The sequence below is a fragment of the Culex quinquefasciatus genome, chromosome 3 (assembly GCF_015732765.1).
Source record: "Culex quinquefasciatus strain JHB chromosome 3, VPISU_Cqui_1.0_pri_paternal, whole genome shotgun sequence".
Classification (NCBI taxonomy): Eukaryota; Metazoa; Arthropoda; class Insecta; order Diptera; family Culicidae; genus Culex; species Culex quinquefasciatus.
In genome coordinates this window covers 185765576-185791748 of record NC_051863.1, presented here as the reverse complement: position 1 = coordinate 185791748, position 26173 = coordinate 185765576, and the positions used below count along the sequence as shown (strand labels likewise).

Below are 26173 nucleotides of genomic sequence, written 5' to 3'. Positions count from 1 at the left end.
TGTTATTTATATATTTCGTCTATGTCACTAAAAGTATTCGTTCTGTTCTGCAATTTTCCTGGGACTCATCGTTTTGTGGAATTTGAAGATCATTAGAACATTATTAAATTTCGTGTTTGAATTGTTTCTGCTGATTCAACTTACTTTTTTTCAAACTTTATTGAATTTGAAATATTTTACCTCAGACAGATATTTGAAGTATTTCTATTTTTTTTTTATAAAATGTGTTTCCAATAAAGTACAGCAAGGGTTGCCAGATTAACGACTTTTTTTGAATCAAAAATCTCAAACTGATTTTTAGGTAGATTTTGAAGGACCATTTTTATGTGTTATTAAATCTTTTAAAATTCTTTTAAATAAAAAAAATAAATTTAAAATGAAATTTAAATTATAATTTTAAATCGACAGTTAATTATGTAAATCTTTGTTTTCCTCTAATCTTCAATTGGTATGACATTGATTATATTGATTTTTTTTTAAATAATCCATCCCAAGGTGGCTGGTGTTCTTCATTAACGAACCAAAAAAAACAATAGAAGAAAAAAGAAGTAATTAAAAAAGATAAATTTCAGAAACAAGAATAAATCATTATGAAAGAATATAAAATTCTATGAATTTTATTCAAAACATCTAAATAATGACGAATTTATTTTTTTTTTTCGCGAAAAAAAACCTTCTTGCAGTACAGTACATCTTAATTTTACCTAAAATGACAATATTTTTAAAGCCGATGCAATTTTTTTTTCATTTTTTTTGTACCTGATTGCACCTAAATTTAAAATTTTGAAGTTAAAAAAATGCATTTTCAATGATTTTCAATTGATAAAACTCCTACTTCCATAAAAAAATGAAAGTTTTTTGCAAAAAAAAAGTTAAACTCCCACATTTATCGAGCCGGTTTTGAATGTGGGTGACAAGTTCGAAAAATATTTGCGACGGCCGAAATAAGAATAAGAATAAATTATTTGGAAAGAATAAAAAAATCACAGAAAACTGAAAAACTATTAAAAATTATAGAGTTCTTCAAAATATGTTTGACTTTAGATTTTTGATATTTTGAAGAAACTGTACTAGTTTGATAATACAAAAAATTACTCACAAAATGTTTTCTTAAGCATTCATACAAAATTTTGCAAGATTGATAAAAACTCACTGAAATTTTACAGAAGCAATAATTAATTAATTTGAATTAAGACTTTTTCATATTTTTTCGAAGAATTAAATTGCTAATGCTGCAAGGAATGGATGAAATCATAAAAAATAACAGAAACAAGATTACAGAATTTACACTTTTTTCATAATACATTTTCAAAAAACTCTAAATGGATGAAAAAACTCACAAAAATATTACTGAAACAAGATTTTTTTTTACAGAATATGAAATTCATCAAAACATTTTTGGGTTGAATCTTATTATCAAGAAAGATAAAAAAAACCATTTGGCACCCCCACCACACACTCGTAATGCTATGCTATGCTATGCTATAGCGATATCACACGGCAGTAGAGGTGGGCAAAAATGAGTGAGCCGTTCAAAGAGCCGGATCACTAGAAAGAGCGAACGAACCATGAACTTCTGTATATTGAAAGAACCGTTCCAAGATGAAATGCTTTTTAAACTTGTGTTTGTGAATTGAAAATGTTATTTTAAATATTTCAATGCATGCATTAATGCCAAATTTGTCCTAATTATCCTAAGGTGCTTATGTCAGGATAAAAAAAATGGAATACAAATTTGTGCATTTCATATTGCTTAACCTGCAACATTTTACTGAAAATCTATCAAATGGCCCAGGAGATATTGAAAAAAATCCTATTGCTTGATTAGGCTTTAGCATTTAAATTTTTATCGATTAAATCAGGACGTAGAAAAGAGATGAATATTTTCTCCAGAAAATGTTAGTACCTAAATATTTTAGCAAAAATAAACGCAATTTCGTAAAATTAATATCAATTTCCTCCAAAATCCTAGATTTATGTTTGGGAGCTATCAATTTTTTCGAACGTTTAGGTTCAATTAAAAAGCTTGACATAGAGAGCTCCAAGCCCAAATAATTCATAAAAGTCCAATAAAAATTGCCCTTTCATCAAAATTTGGAAAAAAGAGCGAAAGAGCCGTTCAAAATGGCCGCTCTTTTTTATGAGCGAGCGAATACGAGCGGCTCCTCAAAAAGAGCGGGTTTGCCCACCTCTACACGACAGTGTTGCCAGATTTTCGAATTTACTGACTTATCGGAGAGGTCATTCAAATGCATAACCAATGATGAATAAAAGTCAAAAGTCTTGTTGGTGACATCCAGTCTAGTGCACACATATTAGTGGTACCTACAACATTTCTAGTATTTAAAAAAATACAATCAGATTGTTACAGAAATGGGTTCGTGAGATCGACAATTTTGGAATAAGAAGACAACAACTTCCTGGTTGCTTAAGATCTAATACCGTTAGACAGGGTTGCCAGATTTTCAACTTCTTTTTTTATATATTTTTTGGAATGTGGAATTTAAATAGAAATATATACCGAATATATGGTTATGTCAAAACAAGAACCACGATTAAAATGAGAGAATTTGAAAATAATTAAACGCTTGATTTTTTTTTTAATTACTTGTTTCAAAATTTTACATGTTGATGATCAGATTCCACAATCCGCTGTGTCCGCTTCAGTATACTCTGCCTTTCCTCAATTCCCTGCTCGATTTTGTTGTTGTTCTTGTTGAGGTTTGAGGTTTCTCGACTCTCCTCCACAGGTGTGTCTACAGGTTTAACTTTGGAAGGACTACCAGAGACGACGACTAGAACGGGGATTTTGCTGCTGTTTTGATTGAGTGTGTGTGTACAGATTGTTGCCTGCCTCCTTCGTTTATTTTGATTATGCTTACTTTTGATTTTGCTGCTACGAAGCCACCGACAGACGGACGGACGGAGTCGTGCCGTCGTCGTCGGTGTTTGCCGTTTACTGGGGAGTTTATTACTTTTGATTTTTTTTTGTGGTAGGTATATTTTGATTTTACTATGACTTTTTTAGTTTGATTTTTCTCTTTGGTTATTTGTGTGTTTTTTGCTCTTCTTTGATTACTAGTTTAACGGCTAAACATTGTCCTGTAGTGACATCTATCCATTTTGGTTGTAGGTATATTTTAGTGCATTTTCTGTTTTGTTGTTATAGTTTTCTGTTAGCTGTGTATGATTTTGGTTGGGGCCGACCAGCGTTACCGCAAACACGTGTTGATGTTTTCGGTAACGCCTGCGAGAATTTTGAATTGCTTGTCAGAAGCTCGTGTAACGCAAGGTGGTAGTGTGCAACGCAAGTGTGTAACGGCCTAACCTAAACGTGAATCTCGTCCAGATCGAACGAACCCTGCGTGTCGAAGCTGGCCTGGTGGAACAGCTTGGCCCGGGAGGATTTCTTCCGCGCACGACTTTGCCGCGCGCGGGCTTTTTGTTATGGAGGCTGCATGTCCTGCTGCAGGACGCCGCACTCCATACAAGAAGCGTAGATGGGCTGCTGCTGTTGTTGTTGGGAGGATTGTGGCGGGAGTGGTTGAGGTTTCCGGTGCGACTGGTGCGGATCGTGGTCGATGCGGGCGTAGTGCACGCTGGGTGCTGCTTGCGGGTGGTCACAGTCCATGAAGGTCGAGCTGTCGACGGAGCGGGATGACGTTAGGCGGTACGAGCGCTGTTGGGGAGGAGCTTCGGCTGTACGACTTCGGGATGGGCATCGGGCCTCGGTTGTAGTGGCGTTCCGGTGACGGAGCTCGACTGTAGAATCGTTGGGGGGACACTCCACCGCGGTTGGTGTGTTTTGGTGGTGAGTACGCGCGGCTACTGCGGCGAGAGTGCTGCGGTGAGGGGCCTCTACTGTAGCTGGGGGAAAGTCCTCGAGCGTAGTGCTGCGGAGGTGACTGACTCCGGTAGTAGCCGCCGCGTTGCGGTGAAGCGCCTCGGCTGTAGTTTCGCTGTGGGGAGCTGCTTCGGCTGTAGACGTTGGTATTACGCTGTGGAGAGCTGCCTCGGCTGTATACGTTGGTACCGCGCTGTGGCGACGCTCCGCGACTGTAGTTCCGCTGGGGAGAAGCTCCCCGGCTGAACGAAGTCTGCGGCGAGATCCCCTTGAAGGAGGCTTGTGGAGAAAGCGACAGGCCACGGGTAACGGTGGTTTGCGGGGACAAACCTCGGGCGTAGTACCGGCTAGGTGAAACGTCTCGACTGTAAGCGTTAGCCGGGGAGCTGCTTCGGCTGATCGACTTGCTTCGTTCCGAAGACAAGCTGTACCGCTTGCGACTGTCTATGGAGCTCGTCGTCTCGAAGCTGGTGTTCGGCGAGTATCCGTAGGAGTCGTACATGTCACCCAGTCTCTTCCGCTCGGCACTGCCCACCGAGGCACTTCGCTTCGCCCGCCGGTGGCGCTCCTCCTTGGTATCCTTCAGGTTCTGGTAGATGTGCGGGTAGTCCTTCTCCACACCCAGGTACTCGCTGGACATGGACAGGTAGCACCGGCTCGACGAACCCTGGTACTGCTCGTAGTCCGAAGACAGGTTAGGATCGGTTTTGGACGCCGTACTGTCCGAGCTCTCCGACGGCTTGCTAACGTTCGGGCTGGACGACCGCTTCAGAATACCTCCCACAACCCCTCCGTTGGCGGCCTTCTTCTTCAGAATTCCTTCGCCAGCCTTCCGGTTCGGGTTCGGACTTGACGAACGCCTGGCCCGATCCGGACTCTTCTCGATCCTCACGTTCCGCTCGATATCGATACTATTCCGCGGCGACTTAATCTTAATGATCTTAATCGGACTCTTCTCGCGCTCCACCTTGGCCCGCTTGGGCGATTTGGACTTGTCGATGTTCGGGCTGGAGGTCGCGTCCGGCGACGAGTTGGCCGACGACGCGCTCAACATGTTGCGCGGATCGATGGGAGGAGGAGGCGAAGCGAACTCATCCGGCGAGGACTGCTGCTTCGCGTCCTCCTTGGGCGAATCTTCATCGCCGCTCTTTAGCTCATCGGCGGAATCGCCGGACTGGGAGTCGAGTGTACTGTTGGACTGTGTGTAGATTGTGGTCACTGTGGTCAGTGTGGTCGAGGTTGTCGTCAAGGTCGTCGAAGGTGTTTGCTGTTTGCCCTGCTCACTCTCGAGGTGCTTCTCGCGCAAATCATCCATGTACTGAACAATATCCGTTTCGATTAGACTGTCTAGGTTAAGATTTTTAAGGTGCTTATCCATCGCGCAGTCGGTATCGGTAGCGGTTGAGGTGGATTTGGTGGTGGTGGTGGTGTTCGTCTCGGTCGTCTTGGTCTGTTCCGGCTTAAACATATCTACGACACTCTTATCGCTACTGGGAGAATTTCGCTTACCTAGGTCTTTCATCAGTACCGGGTGGTACGTGGCCGGCGGATGCGACGACTGGATGAGACGGGCCTGGCTTCCGGTACTGCCGACCGAGAGCGTTGAAGTCGTGCTGCGCGAAAACAAACCCGATATCAACAACCCGCGTACTCCATTAGCGATCCACAAGCCCCACTTACCTCAAGGTGAGATGGTTCGGAGTCTTGCCCAGCGACGACTTGGGCTTGACTGTACCGTGCTGCGAGTCGTCCTCACCCTCGGACTTGGTTCCCGGGTCGGCCTTTTCCGGCTCGCGTTCGCGCTCACGCTCGCTCATGTTGCGTCTGCACGCGGCAACTTGCTCTACAAGAGAAAGAAAAAGTTCAACAAAACCTTACAAATGTTTCCCCTCGCATCGCTAACGCTCCGTACCGCCCACATCGCCGACCGTCTTGCTGCGCATCCGGAACTGGCCGCTGTACTGCGGCACGGGCGGGTCGTCCGCCTCCTGGCTGCCGGACGTGGTGTTGTCGTAGTCGATGTTACCGGACGAGTGCCGCTGGTTGATCTTGTGCTTCTTCGGCTTGCCGAGCGTTTGCGAACCCGGCATGATCTGGGCCTGTCAGAAAACACCGTTACTAAGCTGTCAAAAAGGGGGAAGGGGATCGTTACGAACCTGCTGCTTGGGCCGTTCCAGGGTTTGCGAGTTGCCGGACGAGAGGCCGACGCCGGTCATCGAGTTCATGCTGCCGCCCATGCTCTTCAGCGACGGAATCGACATGTTGCGGACGCTCTCGCGGATGATTTGGCGGATCGTCTTGAGGAATGCGTTGCGGAAGTCACCGGTGCTGTACGGGGAGGAAGAACAGAAGAATTTGTATCGACTTTTTGCGCTCTCTCCTTCTTCATGCTTGACAGAGGATGGTAAAAGTTGGCTTCGTAATTAAATTTCACACATTACTGTGGTTCAGCAAGCCGTTACGGCAAAGAGTTTATCGTGCACTCTTGCGAACCAGAGAACCTTCAGGGCATTCAAGGACCTGCCATCAATCTTTCAGACCATCGCCGTAAGTACTTCCAGCTGTTCAGTTCAGAGGGATAGCAGAATAACTGACGAGATTGTGTTGATTAGACATATACTTTCGAGTTCTTGGAATTACCATTTAGATGGAATCAGGCAGCACGTGCCGACTCGAATCGACCTACAATGTATCAATTTGCATTTGAATGCTTCTTCAAAAACCGACTCTTCTCAATGAATAGTTCGTGTTTGTTTCATCTCGGCCAAATTCCCTGCGGAGGATAATCTAGCTCTGACGATGGAAAATGGGGATGGAAAACTTTTCACTCTCGGTCGGTTTAAGGTGAGCTTCACGTTCGAAAACAATTTTCAAAGATGAATACGATGTTTTTTCACCTTGCCTCAAGCAGTACCCGGGATCCGTTTTAATCGCTTTCCAGCGTAAGCCGATTTAAATTAATAGACTTTTAAAATCCGATTCTATTTCCGGAGCGATAGATATCCATAGTACGGATTGCGACGCTGCGATGTGTGGGATGTAGGAAACCGCACTAAATTCGAACCGGTATAGTTAATCCTCTTCGCTACTGCTGAATGGTGGCGATTGATCGGTAAACAAGTACTTGGGCAAGTCATTGAAATGGCTTCCTCTTCATTGATTCAATAAATAATAAAATGGTTGAATTGGGTCCTAAAATGAAGCTTAGATTGCTGATATTTTTGTTTACAGCGATAAAGCTTATTTTTCTGAGTACAATGACCCTTTGTACGACCACAAAGAGTTTAAAATGGATTTTTAAATCAATTTTGAAAAATTAACCTCGCGGTCCTTCTTGACAGAAAAGCTCCTACTTGACAGCTCGTTCCAACGGGACCATAGTTGATCCATCGAAAAAATGTTGTCTTGTCAAATTTTTTTTTGAGTTAAAATGAAAAAAAAAGATTAGAAATGGTTTTTAATCGTGTTTTTTACCGTTGTACATAAAAATTGACACAGGGCTTTAGTACCCAATTAGCTCCAAAAACGGTTTAATTTAACAAAAAAGTTGATGAAAGCGGCTAAAATTTTAGCTAGACAAACCAGTGGGGCGACATCTGTATCTCAGTACAGGCAGCTCGACCGCAGCCAACATTAGCTGTCAATTACGACACCAAAACAAACCAATTTTTCATTGTCTTTTGCAAGCAGAACATTACCAAACTTTTCGGCACCCTCAGCAAACGTAAATCAATACAAATTGCAGCCGGATCTTTCTTCGGATCTCTCCCGGAAAAGATCCGGCAGCAATTGTGTATGGTTTGACGTTTGCGGAGGGTGTCGAAAAAAGGTAAACAAATCACTTCGAGCATCAGCCAATTGCACCAAGCGATTTGTTGACATTTTTCGGCACCCTCCGCAAACGTCAAACCACACACATGTGTACAAAAGACACTCACCTATTCGACAGCACGTAGACCTTCTCCGACCTTCGTTGTAGTTGCGATCTGAGGTGGATCAGCTCCCAGAGGAAGTGCGAGTCCATGTCCTTGGCGGAGGAGGCCCGCACCTGCACCTCCGTGACGGGGATCAACACTTGGTACCGGATGATCTCCACCTCGTTGGTGGCGTTCTTGCTGGACACACCCTGGTTGTTCGATTGAGAAAAAGAGGTTACGATCATTCGATCTCTACCGGGTTACGCGATCCCCTTACCATTAGCTTCTTCTTCTGGCGCAGCCGTTCCTTGCACAGGAACACGACGGCCGACTTGAAGACAAAGCACATGGCGTGCAGCTCCAGGCCCTTCTTGATCTTGCCGAGAAAGTCCGAGATGTTCAGCCACTCGACGCCTCCGTAGTACAGCAAATCGCCTACGTCGTTTGAGCGGAAGCAAACAAGAGGTTATCAAACAATGGAGTTCCTAAAGGGAAAGGGGGGGGGGGAGTAGGGCGGCAACAAAAACCTACCAGGACTGAGGTCGATCGGCTGCTTGCAGGACTTCTGGTGCTGGCGGAACAGATGGTCGAAGATCGCGCCGTACTCCTCGTGGATTCGTTGCATTTCGTTGATGTGCTCGGCGACCTTCTCCATGCCCTTGAGCGCCTCGACCAGGTGCAGATGTTCGGCGGCGTTCGGGTCGGTCAGGTTGCGCAGCTGCTGCAACAACAGCGGGTACTTGAGGATGCGCTGGATCGGCTTGATCAGGAACGACTCCAGCGTGCTGCTGTGCTGCTGCTTGGGGTTGCGCGCCACCAGGAACTCCTGCAGCGCCTGGTTGCCTTCGTCTGTGTGGAAGAATGGATGGATTAGGTGGTGATCTTCGAGTGATCGTGACATGATCTTACTTGGATGTAGAACCTTCTGTGCTTTGCTGTGGCTGGCACAGAACGAGGAATACAGCTTGAAGTGGTTTACGTAGTACAGGAAGGCGGAACCGATCGCAAAGAGGACGTTCTGCAATAGAATAATGTCAGTTGGATATCTGGAGGGGTGGATGATCGCGATCGTACCTTGAATTGACTAGGATGCTCCAGCTGGTGGAAGTCCGGCTCGAGGTCGAGCGCCTCCTCCAGGTTGTTTAGGAACTGCCGTTGGAATGTGACGATCTCTTGGATGTTGCCGAACAGTGCGGTGATCTCGGCGTTCGATAGGAATGTTTCGCGTTTCAGCGGCTCCAGGTAGTACTCGAGCAGGTTGTTCAGATGCTGCGAATTGAAGGCATGTCAGTACGGGATGATCCCAAAAACGATCTTGCCGTGCTTACCTTGACGTAGGTCTTCTCCGTGTCAACTAGCTCGAGGATCACCTTGCGTAGCTTCTCGGCGTCGGACAGCTGGCGAGAGGGCGTCAGCATGGCGTTGGACACGGACGAGGCCACCGATCCGGTGGGGCTGGATTTGCGTGTCTCCTGCGGCGATCGGCAGAAGCCGGTGACCTGTTCGGCTGACTTTAGCAGATTCTCGATCTCGAAGCTGTTCGTGCGGGACGACTGCTTGGAGCGGTCCATGTGCGGATCCAGGCCGGACGGGACCGGCGAGCTTTCGACCTCGGGCGAGTACACCTCCTTACCTGCAATACATGAACGTCCTTCATTGCAGAAGAACAGCGAATATAGCGGGGTGTGAGGCGATTGGTCATGGGTTTGGGGAACTTCACACCGAGAGATTGAGACAAAAGAAAAGAAGACATGCTTGGGACACACACAGCTATGGGGTTTACTTACGCCAATTGGGAGCAGGAACAATAAGACCGGAGATCATCTCCTCACTGATGACTGGAGGGTCAGAGGGAGGAGGAGGACACACAAGCGACTCGATGATGTCGTCCGTTGAGCGCATGATACCCACTAGATCCGGAGGTTCAGTGCGTGAGGACCTGTTGAAATACGAGAGGTTTGAAGTTATGGTTCCCGACCACTTTCTGATGACCTACCTCATCATCATGCATAAGGCTTGCTCTTCCTGCAGGACACTCTCCAAGTACATCATGTCCAGATCGGATACGATCGCGCCGTTTATCACAATAATTTCGTCGCTCTTGATGACTCCTACGAAACAGACCCGTTCAGAACCGTTCTCGCTTTCGACGATCCCCAACTTACCGTTCTGCATGGCAAGGCTCTTGTCCTCGACGCGGCTCACGTAGCAGCACAGCTCGTCCTGCCGATCGGCGTTCTCGATCAGTTCGGCCTCCACGGAGAAGCCCCACATCTGCTCCAGCGAGCCACGCTGCAGCTCCACCTGGTACAGGATCTTGGCGCAGCACTCGACCATCTCGTGGGTGTGTAGCTGTGGATTCAAAGAAGAAGTCATGGTCACCATCCAATACCTTGAAAGCGCGATCGCGATCACTTACATATGTTTCGATCAGATCGTTACGGTGAGGAACAAAGTAGTTGTGATCTTCCATATCGCGGCGCTTCTTGACGCGCACAAAGTGCTCCATCGGGTTGAGGTTCTTGCGCTGGCAGGCGCTCGCGAGGAACTCCTCGACGGACATGCCCTCGCGCAGGTACACCGTGGCGAAGGTGTTCTCCGGCAGCGCGACCTTGTAGGACTTTTCTGCGTCGTCCCGGTTGCCCATCTGCATCGAGCGCCGGCTCGAGCCACTGTTCGAGCGGGACAGGATCGGCGGACGGCGCTTGGTGGCGCCGCGACCGGCCAGCAGGTTGTTCAGCAGCGACGGCGATCGCGCACAGATGAACGCGTGGAACGAGGACACCGTGAAGACGCCCAGCTTGTTCAGCGTGTTCTTGGTGGGGCGCGACACGTGCGTCAGGAGAGACTGTTGGAAGGTGAGGGGTTCAGACTTGATCACAAATTGGGACTAGGCGTTGCCTTACCTTAGGATTCGGTAGCTCTCCGTTCTGCAGCGATGCCATGTAGCAGCGCAGACGGAACTGCTCGCAGTGCAGCCGCTCGAGGTTCTCCTCCCACTGGAGGATCTGCTGCTGGATCTGGTGGCGCGTATCACCATCGTTCACGACACTCTGCTGCAGATCGGCCATGTGCTTCAGCTTGTGATCCTGAAGAAGATCAACGATTTCACCCACAATTCTACACGCTCCCAGCAAGTTCACAACTTACCGACTCGATCGCCTTCTCCAGCCGGAAGATCTCCTCCTGCAGCAGGTGCAGCGTGCCCGTTTTGCCCCGATGTCTGGCGAACGCGGCCGCGCAGGCACTGTGTATACTGTTGACCCAGTTCTCCAGCTCGACCTGGCACGGCGCCTGGAACAGGTACGCGTCCCCGAACGCCGTGCTCAGACAGAAGATGTAGTCCCGCTTCGGGTGCTCCGGAATCGGCTGCATGATCGCGCCGTCCACGATGATCAGGTGCTTCGGGGCGGCCTCAACGGAGCGACCCTCCCGCGAGTCGCACGGGTAGAACAACAAGGTGGTACCTTTCAGACAGACCCAGTAGCCCTTCCAGCCGCGCTTGCGGGCCAGCTCGATCTGGTGCTTCTTGCGCAGGAGCCATTTCTTGACCGAGAGGAAGCTGCGTGTGCGAGCGTCCGGGTGGATGGGAAAAGTATGATCATGTTAGGGGTGGTTGTTTGAGGAATTTAAATTTATTTGTAGGAGATTGATTAATCATCAACTCCGTTTCATAAATTATTGACAAAAAAAATACTTCCTCATTTTTTCGTCCCTGCATGCGGCGCGTCGAAAACCTCAGATTTTATTTTCAAAAAATCATATCTCGGAATCCTGTTTATAAACCTAACCAATTTTTTTGAAATGTTACTCAAAATCCGATAAAAATATTTTTGCAATTCCATCGTGAAACTACTTATTTAAATAAAGGAGAAAAGCCACTCGCGACAAAATTTTGAGGCTAGGAATTTAGACAGGTATGATTTTCATAAAGTATTCGCCTCCTTTTCTCTCCCACAGAAAACCTGGGAACGAGGTAGCTGTCAAACTAGGCCAAAATGTTAAAGTCACTCACAAAATGAACTTTGAGTGATTTGAGTTCATTTCTGACGTCACGATTTTCTCCTCTATAGCCTACTTTTCTGTACCAAAAATAACAGAATCTAATAGCAACACTTTTCAAAATAAATGCTGAAAAGTTCTACTTTTCAGCACTCAAATGGGTGCTGAAAAGTTGAACTTTTCAGCACTTGTTTCGAAAAGTAACACTTTTCAACATTTTTTTGATTTAAACGATTTATTGACAAAATACATGAAAATTTGACATAAAATTTCACTCAGTGTGTGTTTTTTGGAATTGCAAAAAATGTTGTATGGAACTCGTTGCAAAACTTGATTTTTTCAGCACTCTTCGTAATTATCCAACTCGGTGAACCTCGTTGGATAAATGTACGACTCGTGCTGAAAAAATCCTCTTTTTGCAACTTGTTGCATAAACTACTATTTCAGAAAAAGGTTCATTGATTCAGACACCGTCAAAACGACATTTGAAGTTTTTATAAGGCTTTCTCAAATGTTAGGCTAGATTTTTGAAACTCCAAACTATATGTCCTTGAAAGTCAAACTTATCGTCTTATAATTGCGCCCAAGACAGCTAAAACCGTTTCAAATGGAAAAAGTGGTTTTTGTGAAAATTGACGAAAATGGTATTTTTTTCCTAAACCGGCGTAGGTCACCCTTATGGCTAAACAAAAAAAAACTGGTTTAATAATTTTGGCCGCAATCCAATTTTTAGCCAAATCAAATTACTTTATTTTTTGTTTCTTTAAGTTTCATATGAACCTTATAAAATAAATGTCGAGAATTTGTCACGAAAATACAGCAACAGATTGTCCGGAAATAAATTTGAGCACAAATCACTCCTAAACTTAGAGTATTTAATGAAATATTCAAAAATTAAGGTTTCAAGCCTGGATTTTGCGGTTATTTCAAATATAGCTTACTAGGTGCAGAAAAATTTGGTTCTGAAACTTTCTATTGGAGGTCAAATATTGATCAAATATGTTATTTAGAGCCTCTCAAGTCATATCCTTGAGAAATTTTATGGATATGTACATAAGGGTGCCCAGAATATGGGACTTTTTCTCAAAACTCCACAAGTTCCTTGGGCTATTGTAGAACTCTGGTCCAAATATAAGCAAAATCGGTCAACATTTACCCATTCATACACGAAGGTGAAGTTTGTATGATTTTTTATCTTAAGTTTGCTCTAGGAAACATTATTAAAAATACCGTTTTTTCATTAGAATTGAAGTACTTTTGAAAAATTACGTTAAATAATAAGTATTTTCAGACAAAACTCTAATAAATTGAAAATACCTGCAAAATTTGATTATTTCAGTACTCATCGTGTTTATCCAACTCGGTTGAATAAATGATCGACCCGTGCTAAAAAAATCTTCTTTTTGCAACTTGGTGCATAAACTACTATTTTGCAATACTGAATAAACGTCTTTTGAATGAAATTTTTGCCCACATCCACGTGTTAAATAAATTCACCGTTAGAATAAAAAAAACTTTTCTTATTGATACTAGTGCTGAAAATTACTGAAAACCTATCACAAAAAAACATGTTTTACAAATGATTTTTAAGTTACTACCGCCAACTAGGAAAAAACAGGAATACAGTCTGAATAGGCAAGGACATTTTAGAGCAATAAATATAAAAATTAGTGTACCGTTATCTGGGGTGAATCGGGACTACAGTCTGAATAGGGACAACAGTAGTTTTTAGAGCACTTAAAGCTTTTAAATTTGGAAATGGATGAACACATTTTGTTGGCCTGAGTCTGTTCTAACCGAAACCAATCATAAAAAAATAAAATATTGTGTTCCAACATGGTTAAAACTGCTGTCCCAATTCGCCCCATGTGTCCCGATTGACCCCAGTTTACGGTACTGTGAAATTGTTTTGTCTGTTTCTGTTTTAAACAAAGTCATTCAAAACATCATGCAAAAAAATGGCGAAACAGCTGTCTTGATTCGTTTCATTTGTCCTGATTTGCCCCACATGCCAGAGTTTGATGAAAAATAATTTGATTTGATATTATTTTTAAAATTTTAGATCATAAATATAAGTAGATATCTCAATCTTTTGAAAATATATAAAATCAAATAGGAAATATTTAAAGCGATAGGCATTTTGCAGATCGGTAAACTAAAAAAAACAGTTTTCTCTTATACATCAAATTAATGCTGATGTATGCCGAATAAAAATTATAATGACAACCAAATCTGAAACTCCAGATCATTTTTTTTTTATTTCGGGAATTCCCGGAACCAATCATAAAAAATCCCGGGATTCGGGAATTCCCGGTTTTGGAAAATTCCCAGGAATTCCCAGGATGGACGCACTATATTTGTCTATGCTTTTTCCAGGCTGTTTCACGTAACATATCTAGAGCGTCCAATTTCCCGGGGTTGCTAAATTCCCGGGAAACGGGAAATTTTCAACAAATTTCCCGGGAAATCCGGAAAATTTGTAATTTGACGAAAATTATTCTAATGCTGTTTCTGATTAATATTTTGCAACAGAATTGTATAGAACGGCAACTTTAATGTCCAAAATCAGAGTGAGGATCAATAAATGGCTTAAATGCTTGTAAAAATCATGCAACTTTGAGAAAATATTATAAGTTTTTTTATTTTTTATGCTGTTTTTCAAATCGTATCAGATCAAAAAAAAATATTATTATTATTTTTTGTTAAAAAGTTTTTATTTAATCAAAGTGTTTGGACAGTGAAAATCTATGCCCCACAAAAATAAAATTGCTTTTAAATTTGTCTCAGTGACCATAACGTTGAAACGAAAAAAAATATCATGTAGAAATAATGTTTTTTTATGGCAAATTACTTATTTCAGAACAAGTATTTTCAACTTGAATCATTGAATTTGCCTTAAAAATCTAATTTCTAGCGCTATTTAACTTAAAACACTGTTTCATGAAACCAAACTCACAGTTTTACAAAATTTGAAGCGAGTTTTTGAAATATGGTTCGATTCTTCCCGGGCAGACGGTAATAACAAAATTCATGCCATTTCAATAACAAATATTGTTAAAATAACAAAAAGTGTCATGGAAGCTTCTTGAAAAATCCATTTTTGCATAAGAGTTTAATAACAGTTTATGTTATCATAACAAAATTTGTTATTGGTCTGATATTGGTTGACAGCCATAACAACTTTGGAATAACATTTTTTGTTATGGAAAAATATCTCCAACTGTTATCGGGATAATCGGATTAGTTGTTAAAATAACAAAAAATAATAACAAAAATTTGTTCGAAGAATAACTAAAAATATTATTAGTCTGTTATTACAATAACAATCCAACAACAAAAAATCATAACGACGAATAACCAATCCTGTTATAAATATCATAAAATTTTATTGGCCTAGTATTTTCAAATATCAAAAAATGTTATTCCCACGTAATTTCCGTCTGCTCGGGTTTGGGTAAACTTCATTAGATTTTTTAAATTTAAATTTAACAGTTATTTCTTGGATACTTTTTAACAAATTATTCTCGAACAACCCTTTTTGAAAAATTTAATTACAGTATGTAAAAAAAGTATTTACACCCCTTGGGCACTATGCACATTTTGTGATGAAACATGTAAAAAATTTTAAGTTTGACAGGAACCTAGTACTACGTTTTGTTCAGAAACTCATGCCAAACATTTTGCTACAAAAAACTCATGAAAAGATGATATCTATAAAAAGTTATATAACAAATACTATTACGAAAATAAAAAAGGTGCAAAAAAAGTTTGTACACCTTTCGAAAAATTAACATAAATAATGTTATTTGTTGACAAATCACCATAAATCCAGTCTCCCAACTCCAAATAGGCATCCTTGACTGATTAAAAGAATTTGATTGAATATAAAGTTTACTAACTACTTAGTATAAAAGTTTATATAACTCTGGAAATTCTATATAAAACTTATCTAAACTTAATTTTGCAAACTTTTAATTCAACTAAATGTCAATATATTACCATATAATTGCTAAATAAACATTTTGGAGTGGGTATAACACCGTTTTGGGGGTATTTGTATCGATAGAATAGATTTTTCGTTGGATTTTCGTACCAACCCGGAATTACGTCGTAGGAAAATCCGCCGGCATCCGAACCGATCCACGATTCACAAGTTAACCTATGTGGAATCGGAAAGGGCATAAAATTTCCGATCTTTTGATACCCATACATCCAGGTTTTCTATAAAACCCACGTTTTTAAATACCTAAGCAAAAACGTTGTTATGGTTTCGTTTGAGCAACCTGCCAAAAATGTATGGAATTTCGTAATTTTTGTTCTCGTGGATCAAATTTACTTTTTGCCCAGGTATTTAAAAACGTAGGTTTTAAAGAAAACCTAGATGTATGGGTATCAAAAGATCGGAAATTTTATGCCCTTTCCGATTCCACATAGGTTGACTTGTGAATCGTGGACCGGTTCGGATGCCGGCGGATTTTCCTACGACGTAATTCCGGGTTGGTACGAAATTTCAACGAAAAATCTATTCTATCGATACAAATACCCCCAAAACGGTGTTATACCCACTCCAAAATGTTTATTTAGCAATTATATGGTATTATATTGACATTTAGTTGAATTAAAAGTTTGCAAAATTAAGTTTAGATAAGTTTTATATAGAATTTCCAGAGTTATATAAACTTGTATACTAAGTAGTTAGTAAACTTTATATTCAATCCAAATTATTTTTTTAATCAGTCAAGGATGCCTATTTGGAGTTGGGAGACTGGATTTATGGTGATTTGTCAACAAATAACATTATTTATGTTAATTTTTTGAAAGGTGTACAAACTTTTTTTGCGCCTTTTTTATTTTCGTAATAGTATTTGTTTTAGAACTTTTTATAGAAATCATCTTTTCATGAGCTTTTTGTAGCAAAATGTTTGGCATGAGTTTTTGAACAAAACGTAGTACTAGGTTCCTGTCAAACTTTAAATTTTTTACATGTTTCATCACAAAATGTGCATAGTGCACAAGGGGTGTAAATACTTTTTTTACATACTGTATATCAATTTGGTCAAGGTAAACAAAAATGGTGAATATCTTATTTTCAAATGAAATAACAAAAAAAAATCGTTAAAATAGGTTGTCGAAAAGAAAATAGGCAATATTCATTCCACAATAGCGTAATTTTTGTTGCCCAACATATAACCAAACAATATTCCTAGTTGTGAATGCTTCAGGAATAAATATTATCTGAATTAAACCTTGACATGAAATTTACGGACATAGTTCAATATGAACATTAAATTGAAATGAATAAAATCAAATAAGGTTCTTATTTTTTGTCTGATTTCAAAACATTGGTGCCAAAAATGTACACTTCCGTTTGTATTTCGAGAATTCCCGGGAAATTTACAAATTTCCCGGGAAACGGGAAATATTTTTTTCCGGGAATTCCCGGGAATTTTTTTTTTCCCGGGACGGGAAATTGGACGCTCTAAACATATCCAAAAATGGTGAATACCTATTGCATCAGGATTCTGAGATGTGATTTTTTTTGAAAATAAAAACTGGGTATTCCGATGCACTGCGCATTAAAACGGAAACAACGAAAACTAAGGAAAATCATTTTTTTTAAATTTAAGTCAAATCGAAGTACTTTTGATCTAGGATCTGCTGGTTTGACGTGGAATCACCGTGTATGTTTGTCCGTGTAATTTTGTCCTGAATCTGCCCACAGAATTGAGCCAACGTGTTAAAATTTGAAGGGGAGATCCAGATTCAGCGGACAAAATTTCACGGAAATCATCTAGTTGGTTGATGTGTTCGATCCGTAATATAGTTGCAAAATTCAAATCCTAAAATAGCTTTTGATGGTATTCCTGGAACCCTCCGACCATCCTATCAGCTTTCAATTCACCTAACATAAGTGGGCACAGATGATGCATCCACTCCACCCTGAAAAAGTGCCAACTTACCCCGCCTTCCGGACCGCACCGGTGCAGTTGAACGAGGCCGCGGCCGTTCCGGTGGCCTTTGCTTTGTACGGTGAGGCCATCACACTCTCGCCGTCGTCCTCATCCGACACGGCCGTCGTCAGGCTCATGCGGTCGTCATCGGAAATCTGCGGAAAAGAGAGAAAGAGCGGGGTGGAAAGTTTGTTAGTACAAAAAAAGGCGCCATTCAGAGTTCGATAGGGGCGGGATACAAATTGGTACCGAAAATAGTTGCTCCATTCATAAAATTGACGTGTGTCGTGGGATTGGGGTTATATAATTCAGCGAAAAGTCTGGCATCTGGGCTCGATTTTCGCCACGAACAGTTTCGAAATTGGTGCCAAAGCCGATCATAAAATATGTTGCCCGGGCTGAACTTTGTGGGAGCGAGTGGTGCGGCGCTGCATTCATTGATTTGTCACGATTCGGCAGTAAGCTTTTATGGTGCAACAGAAAGTTGCTCCCTTACGTACCATTCTACCGTCAATAAGCACTTCCATTTTGTACGCGAAAACTTTTGCGAATGGCAATTTGTGTGTGAGATTTGATACGGACGGGGGAAAGTTTTTCAGAATGTGGGGATTCGTGTGAGATTATTAGTGATTGAATCAATTCATGAGTTTTACCATTTTTTTTATTTTATTTTCTTTTGTAATAGTTTGATCTTGATTTGCATTTTTTGAATATACCGTAGCTTATTCCTTTGTCAAGTTCAGATTGGAACACAAAATTAGCTCTTCAGGAAAAAACAGCAGAACGGGATATTCTGCCAACAACAGCTGCTTCCACGGATTCTCTACTGCAGCCACAAAAATTACCCCCTCCCCCCCTTTTTCCACTCCAAATATGTAGAGCACAAACTGCATTCTGCACGGCGCAAAAACAAGTGCAAGGAAAGGTAATCCTTTGTTTGCACTGTAATATACGTGCTTGATGCCGCACAAATTCCAGAAGAGCGGAAAATCTCCCGTGCTGCTGCTGATTCTGCTTAAATTGTGGTGCCCGCGTGTGGTTGTGTGTGAATGTTTGCACTGCCGCCACACGTGGTTTACCAACACCGAAAGCGCGAACATTGCCCCCCCCCCCCCTTATGTTACCTCCCACCCTTCTCATTTGCATAATATTCAAATATGGCACACAGCGCGTTAGACGGTGCGATGTTGGCCGTGCGGGTGCGGCTAGGATAAATAAATGAGAGATAATATTTATTGTATGCATTATTTTCCACGAGTATACAGAGCTGCATATGCTGGGTTCCTACAATCTGACACCCCCCCCACCTCCCCTCTTTACGGAGTTGGAGGAATTTTCCGTGGTAGTAGCGGCAACTATCATAAAACTGGTAGTATATGCGATGCAACGTACTCCCGCGAACACTGAGTACGGAAAAAGATGGAGTTCAATTATCGCTAATGATCGTTTCTAAATGTTGCAATCAACACCAGAAATGAAGTAAAAAAAAATGTCTTGTGAATACAATTTTGATTTTATAATTATTAAATTGAGAAACAAAACTATAGTGAGCAATTCTCTACCAAAACCGGAAATGGATTATATTTGTATTTTTTGATTTGGCTCAAACTTTGTGGGGGCCTTCCCTATGACCAAATAAACTATTTTGTGTGATTGGTTCATCCATACAAGTCTCGATACAATTTTGGCTGCTTTCCATACAAAAATGGTACGTAAATATTCAAACAGCTGTAACTTTTGAGTGAATTTTTTGATCAATTTGGTGTCTTCGGCAAAGTTGTAGGTATTGTTGAGAACTTTTGAAAAAAAAAAAAATAGGTAAACGGAAATAAAAATTTGCAGATTTTTAAATCAACTTTTTTTTCACTAAAACTCAATTTCCCAAATTAAGTATTTTTTGATTTTCGAGATTTGTTGATATGTTTTAGGGGACAAAAATCCGCAACTTTTGAGCCATAGAGAAACATGGCCAAAAAATCTGCCGCCGAGTTATGAATTTTTGAAAAAAATAGTGATTTTTTGAAAAAATCGAAGTTTCATGCAAAAACAAGTTTGTCATTATTTTTTAATGCAAAATTGAATTTGCAATCGAAAAGTACTTTACAGATTTTTCGATAAAGGGCTTCGTTTTCAAGATATAGCCACCGAAAATTTGATTTTAGCGAAATATTTGCAGTTTTTCAATTTTTAAAAATAGTGACCATGAGTGACCGTTTCTAAATATATTTTTTTTGAAAAGTTCAGAAAATTTGCTATAAAATTGTCTAAGAGACATTGAAGATTGGACCTCAGGTTGCTAAGATAGATCCGCTTTAAGAAAAAGAAACACGAAAATTGAAGTTTTCTTAATCTCACCAAAACAACCCACCATTTTCTAATGACGATATCTCAGCAAATAATGGTCCGATTTTCAATGTTAATACATGAAACATTCGTGAAATTTTCCGATCTTTTCGAAAAAAATATTTTAAATTTTTTTAAATAAAGACTAACATTTTAAAAGGGCCAAACCTTTATCAAAAAATCTGTAGAGTACTTTTCGATTGCAAATTCAATTTTGCATTAAAAAATAATGTCAAACTTGTTTTTGCATGAAACTTCGATTTTTTCCAAAAATCACTATTTTTTCAAAAATTCATAACTCGGCGGCAGATTTTTTGACCATGATTCTCTATGGCTCAAAAGTTGCGGATTTTTGTCCCCTAAAACATATCAAAAAATCTCGAAAATCAAAAAATACATATTTTGGGAGTTTTAGTGAAAAAAAAGTTGATTTAAAAAATCTGCAAAATTTTTTTCCGTGTGCCTATTTTTTTCTCAAAAGTACTCAACAATACCTACAACTTTGCCGAAGACACCAAATTGATCAGAAAATTCACTCAAAAGTTACAATGATTAAAAAGGCATAATTGAACATAAGGAAATGATCTCAAAAAGTAATCAAAACTATATAATTCTAATTAAAATTGATTTGAGAAAATTTTGAGTTATTCTTAGCTACATAGTTGAAATTTTATGATTGAAAATGTCATCCTAAATATAGAATTTTTGACCTAAGCCTGTAAAATTTTCTCGTTTTAGGTAAACTTGAATTTGGGGTCTTCCGTTAAATTTCACATTGCTCATGAACTTATGTTACATCTGAAAACTGATACTTCACAAAAAACTTTTGAAATTTTTTTTTCGAGGATCTGGAAAAACAATTATTAAAAGTCAGTTTTCAAAGCGAAATCGAATTTGTAATCAAAAAGTACGTTTCATTCTTTTTTTTTTTTGGTAAAATGTACTGTTTTCAAGTTACAGTTACTTTAGGTATACATTTTTAATTTATTTTCGATTTTATTTTTGCATTTAAAAAAACAATTCTTGAGAGAAAAGCACCCCAAAAATAATATTTTCGAAAAGCTATTTTTTTATATTTTAAAATTTTGAGTATCAGGCAATTTGTTTCTGAAAAACAGTCTCACAAAGAATTCGAAAAGATGAAAATGTTTTTTTCTAAGCGGCACCTAACTATTAAGCCTGCAATTTTCAAGTAACGATGTCTCGGAAGCTATTGGTCCGATTTTCAAGGTAAAACATGAAACTTGTGAAATTTTCAATAGAAATAATTTCGTTTTTTTCTTTCAAGCTTTACCTTCTAATGGTTTACACATATATGAGTGTCCTTTTTTAATAGTTAAGAACAAACATAATTTTTTTTAAATGTTCTTATTGATAAGATTTTGTAAAAGTTATTTTTTTAACATTGAAAAAAAGTTATGAATGATTTTACAAAAAAAAAACAAAAGTTTTTTCATAAGTTTTTTTCAGGATACCAAAATAACCACAATGAAACTTATAATATGGTCAAAAGTTTTTTTAACGTTTTTTTGTGATAAACAATCATGATTTTTTTTTTTCAAAAGTATTGAAAACGTACTCTACAAACTTTCCAAAACATTTTTACTCATTTGCAATCGGGTACTTTGTGGGAATTCCCGGGACAAAATTCTCGGGATTTTTTTTTTTCAAATTTGTCCCGGGAATTCCAGAAATTGAAAAAAAACTGTTTTGGTCTGGAAATTCAGATTTCATTGTGGAAATCCATGAACTGTTGAATACCCAGTTATCGACTTGAATTTTAAAACATTAAAATTTGCATTCGCTTTTGTATTTTTCACACAACACAGGCAAAACAGGAACAGAGCAAAAAAAAAAAAAAAATAGGATACCGATTTCCAAATTTATTGTTATAAAATCTCCTGTACTTATTCAGACTTAAGTCCCGATTTTCCCCAATTGGCGATAGTAACTTAAAAATAATATATGAAATATGTTTTGTATAAAACATGAAATTCAAAACTTATCTAAATTTATCATTTTATTTTTTGTCGCTTCTTTTTTTATAAACTTTTTTAAAGGATTTTTCGGGCTTTTCTATTCATGACATATAAAAAAATATATAAAAGAAAATCCAAATGGACCTTTTCAAAAAAAAAAAAAACTCCAGAAGTGTTAAAGACTTATATAATTTGATTTACATAGGATTAAAAATTGTGGTTCATTCGAATTCCAAAACATTTTTTAATTTCTTTTAAGTTATCTAAAAACTATCTCCTTTGTTTCGATTGGAGTGAACATTATCACCAGTATTGAAACAATTCTATGATTTAAAGCTTAAAAAACAAAACAAAACAAATATAATGAAAACACAGATTAAAGACTGTTTCGAAAATTTCCGGGAATATTTTTCCCGTTTCGCAGGAAACTGTTAACCCCGGAAATTGGACGTCATAACATTTCAAAAGGTGCAATAAAACGCAAATTTCAACTCTTAAATAAATTTGTAAGATTTCAAAAAGATTTCTTTACATTTTTCTCAATAATCGATTTCAACTTCTTTGTTTTTGGAAGAAGATTACCTTAATGTTGTCCTAAGAATTTCATATAAAAAAATAATGCATTAATATATATTTTTTTTAAATTGACGAAAACGAAACTATTGGCACTACGCCCCCCGGGGCATGGCCTTCCTCTAACGTGGGATTTCTGCTCCAGCGCCTCTGACGAGACAGGAGAAACCGGGACCGACGTTTTACTTCACCATCCGATAGAAGCTCAGTGGATAAGGCGGGAATCGAACCCGCGTCTCATAGCATCATCATTTTTAAATTGACATTAACAGAATATGAAAAATGTAAAGCTACATTTATGGCAGTAATAATTTCTAATTTAAAATGAAGTGAATTGCACAGGTGAAATATTTGTGAAGTATCAGTTTGTCTTTTTTGGTCTTCTTATCAAAATATTTCGAAAAATAAAAAAAAAATACGGAATTTTTTAACTTTTAGTGATAAAAAGTTAAATAAAAAAATTGGAAATTTTATTCCTAGTCCTAATCTTAACTGACAACTTTGCCGAAGACATCAATTCGATTAAAAAATCCCTGCTCAAGATACTGAATTTCATACATTTACTCATTCATTTTGTATGACCAGTCCCAAAAACTGTATGCAGACTTGTATGAAAAAAAATAATGATGCAAAATGACTTCTTTTGACATAATGAATGCATGGACAAAGTATCATAAAAAAAAAGAAAGTTGACTTTCGGTGCGGAGGTTTACGACACCGAATTAAATCCCTGTATCGTCAACGAAGAACGGTGCATCGCGCCACTACCGACGTCATCCTTTTCTGATGTAATCACTGCACAGACAGTATACACAGTGCCACAGACACTTGCACTTGGGGGGGAAAGGATCACGCTGAAGAGTGCTCCTATCTCTCGAAAGGCATAGAAAGACAAGCTTCAGACTAACAGTGATATGTAGGGCAAACCTGCGCTAGATCCACTTATACGGTTTGTGTGTTGTAATTATTCCTCTCTGGTGGCTTGAAGTTGCACAAACTTGCGATTCACATAAGTTGAATCAGTACCGTTAAATTCAGATTAAGGAAAAAATATAATTGATTTTGCCAATAAACAATCTTGAAAGAATTTGAAGCACTTAATTGAAATATAACAATTCAATTGATGTAGGTCACATCATAATTGTTAGTTTTCTGAGTATTCTCAAAATCATACATATTTCACTCGGACACAAAAAGTCAATTTGAATTCAATATAAAGGATCCTTTTGATGCATTTTCCCCAAAAATACCAAAAAAGGCGAATTCCCAACTAAATCAATTTTTTATTCCATTTCCCTACTGATCTGAAGCACAAAAATTCGAAACTATTTCCATCGAAATCGATACATGGAAAGCAATCATTTTTCACTTGACTTTTTTCCATCTAGCCCGATTTAATCCCTCAAGTACCGACCGGTTAAAGCAACACATTTCCCATTCTACCGACAACACCCGGGGTTTTGGGGTGGTTTGAATTTCCCTTCTGCTTATTTTTTTTTCTTTTATTTGCCAAAACCCACCTCACCTTATTTGAATGCAAAGTGTTCGTTCGTTTCACTCCCTTTGAACTAAGCTTTTCGTGTACATGATTTGAGAAAGTCGTCTCATCTTAAATTTTTAGATGATTTTTTTTTCTTAAAATGAGCTTTTTAAAGATAGGACCAAAAATGTTAAACAATTTCCCATCGTGTTCACACGCAAACGCAAATATTTCCTGACCGCACACCACACACTAGCAGCCTTATAACACGCGAGCTTTTCCCTCACTTTGATGTTTAAATAATGAGCATCGCCGGCGCTTCCGTTGGAAGGTGCAGCCCAAGCGTTTTCCCAATCTCACCTTTATGGCGGCTGGTCTGATATTATGGTACGCTGAGCCAACTCTAATTCGCAGAAACATTTCTCCGACTTTTTTTCGGGTTACAAACATTTACCCAGATTGTTGCAGGTGAGACTTCGTGTACTTTTAACGATCGAGGCATGAAAAATAAATTTCAATTTGCAGGAATCGGAAATTTAAGGCGGCTTCAACATGCAGATTGGACTGAGATAAATCGGTTGGATTGTAAATAAAAGATGATTTGTTGGTTTTTTGAGAGTACAAAAAATTGTTATGAGTTCATTAGACAGGAGCAAACATTTATCAAACTCTTTCAGCCCATCTCTCTTCTTAAATGGCAAAAAAACTTACACTGAGAAAAAAAAAATATTTTTTTTTCTTCGCCATATCTCAGCAACCGAAAGCCGTATCAACAAAGTTCAATAAAGCAAAAAGTAGGAAAACTTGTCAGCTTTTCGAAAATATTCTGTTTTTCTAACCCTGCCCAGCTATGGGCACAATTTTTAAATATTGGAAAACTGCACTTTTTCAAAAAAGTATACCCTGGGGAGGGGGCTTTTTATCAAAATTGGAACTACTGTTTTTAAAATTAGATTTTACAACAAAAACAGAAGTAATTTGTTTTCGGTTTTTTAATCAACTTTGTCAAAGTGATATATTTTTTATGAATGTAGATATATATTGTTTTTGGTTACTAAATATTTTAGTGACAATTTTATTAAGTTTTAAGATAAGTTATTTTTCTTCTGTGTATCAACTTTATTTGCTGTAGTCCTCATCCATATCTACAACTATGCCCCCCCAGATATACAGATATAAGCTAATTTACCACCAGGTTAAACTTAAAAATCAAAAAATCTCATAAAAGTGGAGTGTTTTTTTGTTTCAGTGTATTTTTTCGGAAAGCCCGTCAAATTTCCTACAAGTTTGTCTTTGACTACTTTTTGATACGAAGCAACGGCTTCGAGATACAGCAATATTTAAATTACGAAATACAAAAAATATTGAAAACTCTTACGCCCTTCTCAAATGTCATTATCGAGTGTAACTGGCTCCATATACACAAAAATGGCTTATATAAGCGTAGGATAACATGTCTACAAAGTTTCATTGAAATCGGAGAGGGTCGGATAAAACCGATTACCTATTTGACATGGAATTGCTCGATAGAGATTTTTTGAATTTTTACTTAGCATATCTGAGCAGTTCTCTAGGATTTCGGTCATTCGATTTTTTTTGTATTTTTTAATCCGACTGAAACTTTTTTGGTGCCTTCGGTATGCCCAAAGAAGCCATTTTGCATCATTTGTTTGTCCATATAATATTCCATACAAATTTGACAGCTGTCCATACAAAAATGATGTATGAAAATTCAAAAATCTGTATCTTTTGAAGGAATTTTTTGATCGATTTGGTGTCTTCGGCAATGTTGTAGGTATGGATACGGACTACACTGGAAAAAAATAATACACGGTAAAAAAAATTTGGTGATTTTTTTATTTAACTTTTTATCACTAAAACTTGATTTACAAAAAAACACTATTTTTAATTTTTTTTATTTTTTGATATGTTTTAGAGGACATAAAATGCCAACTTTTCAGAAATTTCAGGTTGTGCAAAAATCATTGACCGAGTTATGAATTTTTAATCAATACTGATTTTTCAAAAATCTAAATTTTGGTCGTAAAATTTTCAACTTCATTTTCGATGTAAAATCAAATTTG

General features: G+C 39.0%; 1 protein-coding gene across 1 annotated transcript in view; it reads right to left on the bottom strand.

The window, feature by feature from the left end:
• LOC6049107 overlaps nucleotides 1–26173 on the bottom strand; it is a 243793-nt gene that overhangs the window by 7094 nt on the left and 210526 nt on the right. Inside the window, exons 13-29 of the mRNA XM_038262987.1 lie at nucleotides 17724–17869; nucleotides 10912–11323; nucleotides 10668–10850; nucleotides 10181–10609; nucleotides 9927–10113; nucleotides 9758–9872; nucleotides 9549–9700; nucleotides 9090–9394; nucleotides 8836–9030; nucleotides 8671–8779; nucleotides 8293–8610; nucleotides 8039–8196; nucleotides 7783–7970; nucleotides 6001–6172; nucleotides 5757–5943; nucleotides 5525–5687; nucleotides 5354–5457 (exon numbers count right to left, since the gene is read on the bottom strand). Coding sequence (XP_038118915.1) covers nucleotides 5354–5457; nucleotides 5525–5687; nucleotides 5757–5943; nucleotides 6001–6172; nucleotides 7783–7970; nucleotides 8039–8196; nucleotides 8293–8610; nucleotides 8671–8779; nucleotides 8836–9030; nucleotides 9090–9394; nucleotides 9549–9700; nucleotides 9758–9872; nucleotides 9927–10113; nucleotides 10181–10609; nucleotides 10668–10850; nucleotides 10912–11323; nucleotides 17724–17869 — 3523 coding nt within the window. The remainder of the gene's footprint in view (nucleotides 1–5353; nucleotides 5458–5524; nucleotides 5688–5756; nucleotides 5944–6000; nucleotides 6173–7782; nucleotides 7971–8038; nucleotides 8197–8292; nucleotides 8611–8670; nucleotides 8780–8835; nucleotides 9031–9089; nucleotides 9395–9548; nucleotides 9701–9757; nucleotides 9873–9926; nucleotides 10114–10180; nucleotides 10610–10667; nucleotides 10851–10911; nucleotides 11324–17723; nucleotides 17870–26173) is intronic.